Genomic DNA, 1,703 nt, shown 5'->3' with positions numbered 1-1,703 from the left:
ATATCTCTTCTTTATGAATTTAAAAGTAATGCATGCGTGCGCGCGCGCATAATTTACATCAAGTGTATTATACATGCAAGTATGGATGTCTCAAAATAATAAAACTTGTAGATATAAATACATATGTAAGCACGTGCAACTAACAATTGATTAAAGATGTTATTGGAAAATAAATAAAACTTATTGTCAAAATTACTTACTTATGAATATCATTGTTGCTTAAATATAATTTTTGTAATTGTGGTGTCTCATGAAATCCTAGCAATCTCTTTAATTTATTCCGGCGCAAATTCAACTCTTTTAACGAAATTAAACCTTGAAAATCATTGCACCCTACAGTTTTGATATTATTCCCTGCCAAGTTTAATACTTTTAACGATGACAAGTTCTCTAAGCCCGTAATTTGCTGGATTTGATTGCCATGCAAATCCAAAACTTCCAATTTCAAAAGTTGTTTTAAACCTTCAATTTTTCTTATTCTATTTTTCCCTAATAAAAGTACTCTTAAATTTTCTAAAAAATCAAAATCGCATACTTTTTCTATTTGATTATCGTATAAATCAAGAAATACAAGTTTTGTCAATTGAGATAAGTTGGAGCTCTCAATCTTGGTTAGCAGATTATGCTGAAGAGACATTAATCGCAATTTGGACTCTCCAATGACATTAGGAAATGTTGTCAGACCTCGCCTATCGAGACATATTCTATCAGGGTTCTTTTCTCGTTCGGCAGGAGTTCTCGATGCCACGATCGTTCTCGTTTCTCCTGTCCATTGTAACGTAACCACGTTGCATCCTTCAGCTTCTGCATTTTCAATTTCAAATTGGGTTCCAGTGCAACTACCAATATATACGACAAAACCAATGATTTCCAACGTTTTAAGAATTGTCGAAGAAACAATTGGTAATTGAAATAAAACTGACCGAATTTTGCTAATTGGCAATTTTGCTAAAGCTCTAAAGCAATTACCTAAATGAATTATAACAACGCTTTGACAGCTTTGGGGGTACCGGCGCACCAGGCAATATTGGTAAAGCAGCTGCTATAGTCAAAAATTGATTCTCCTCTAGAACGCTACCTCGAGCAGTCGATTTATTTTTCGTATCAAATAATACTTTTCTCGTCTGTAAAAACGTGACCAATAGATGATTAAATATATGTTTATATATAACGTTACTATAAAAAAGGAAAGGTTAGAGTACAGAGACTCTTTACTATATGTATATTCCGAATTCTATTCTATTCCTACTCTATCCCTAATCAAAGGATAAAATTGTGTCAGAGTCACATTAGCCTCTTTACACTTAATCATTTCAGACACGTTATTCAAACGTTTATTTAAATGCAACACTTGGAATTTTACACATTTTAAAATCACACATGACTCTTACCCGCGTCAAAGTATCGTTGCTCAATGGCATTACATGGCATTATATAATCAAACAGAATAAACCCGCGCGTATTTCACACATTTGGCGACGTTTCACATCTTTGCAATATTTGAAGAATTATTAGTCGGATATTAATCGCGAATCTTATAATCAACTCAAGAAATGATAAGAAATGACAAGCGATACTTTTGCTTTGCGTGTTGTGTTATGTGTCCTTGTCATCACTCATTGTCACTGCTGATAGTGCTGTAAGCAGTAGTGCTTGTATACTCATATAATATATATGTACATCCATACACCACCTGCACCACA

At 33.5% G+C, this 1,703-nt stretch overlaps 1 protein-coding gene across 1 annotated transcript; it reads right to left on the bottom strand.

Annotated features, from left to right (window-relative positions):
- Window positions 1-200: 200 nt before the first annotated feature.
- On the bottom strand, window positions 201-1,421 carry LOC105625382 (leucine-rich repeat-containing protein 49-like; the record flags this gene model as incomplete). The annotated part of the gene is made up of 3 exons (XM_012206716.1): window positions 1,392-1,421; window positions 970-1,124; window positions 201-839 (listed from the first exon to the last, which is right to left on the bottom strand). Coding segments are annotated over exons 1-3 (824 nt in total), but the record flags the coding sequence as incomplete, so codon positions are not given.
- Between the last annotated feature and the right edge of the window lie 282 nt (window positions 1,422-1,703).

The sequence above is a fragment of the Atta cephalotes genome (genome assembly GCF_000143395.1).
Source record: "Atta cephalotes unplaced genomic scaffold scaffold01214, whole genome shotgun sequence".
Classification (NCBI taxonomy): domain Eukaryota; kingdom Metazoa; phylum Arthropoda; class Insecta; order Hymenoptera; family Formicidae; genus Atta; species Atta cephalotes.
Note: the sequence above shows the minus strand (reverse complement) of the source record. Positions and strands in the feature narration are given on the sequence as shown.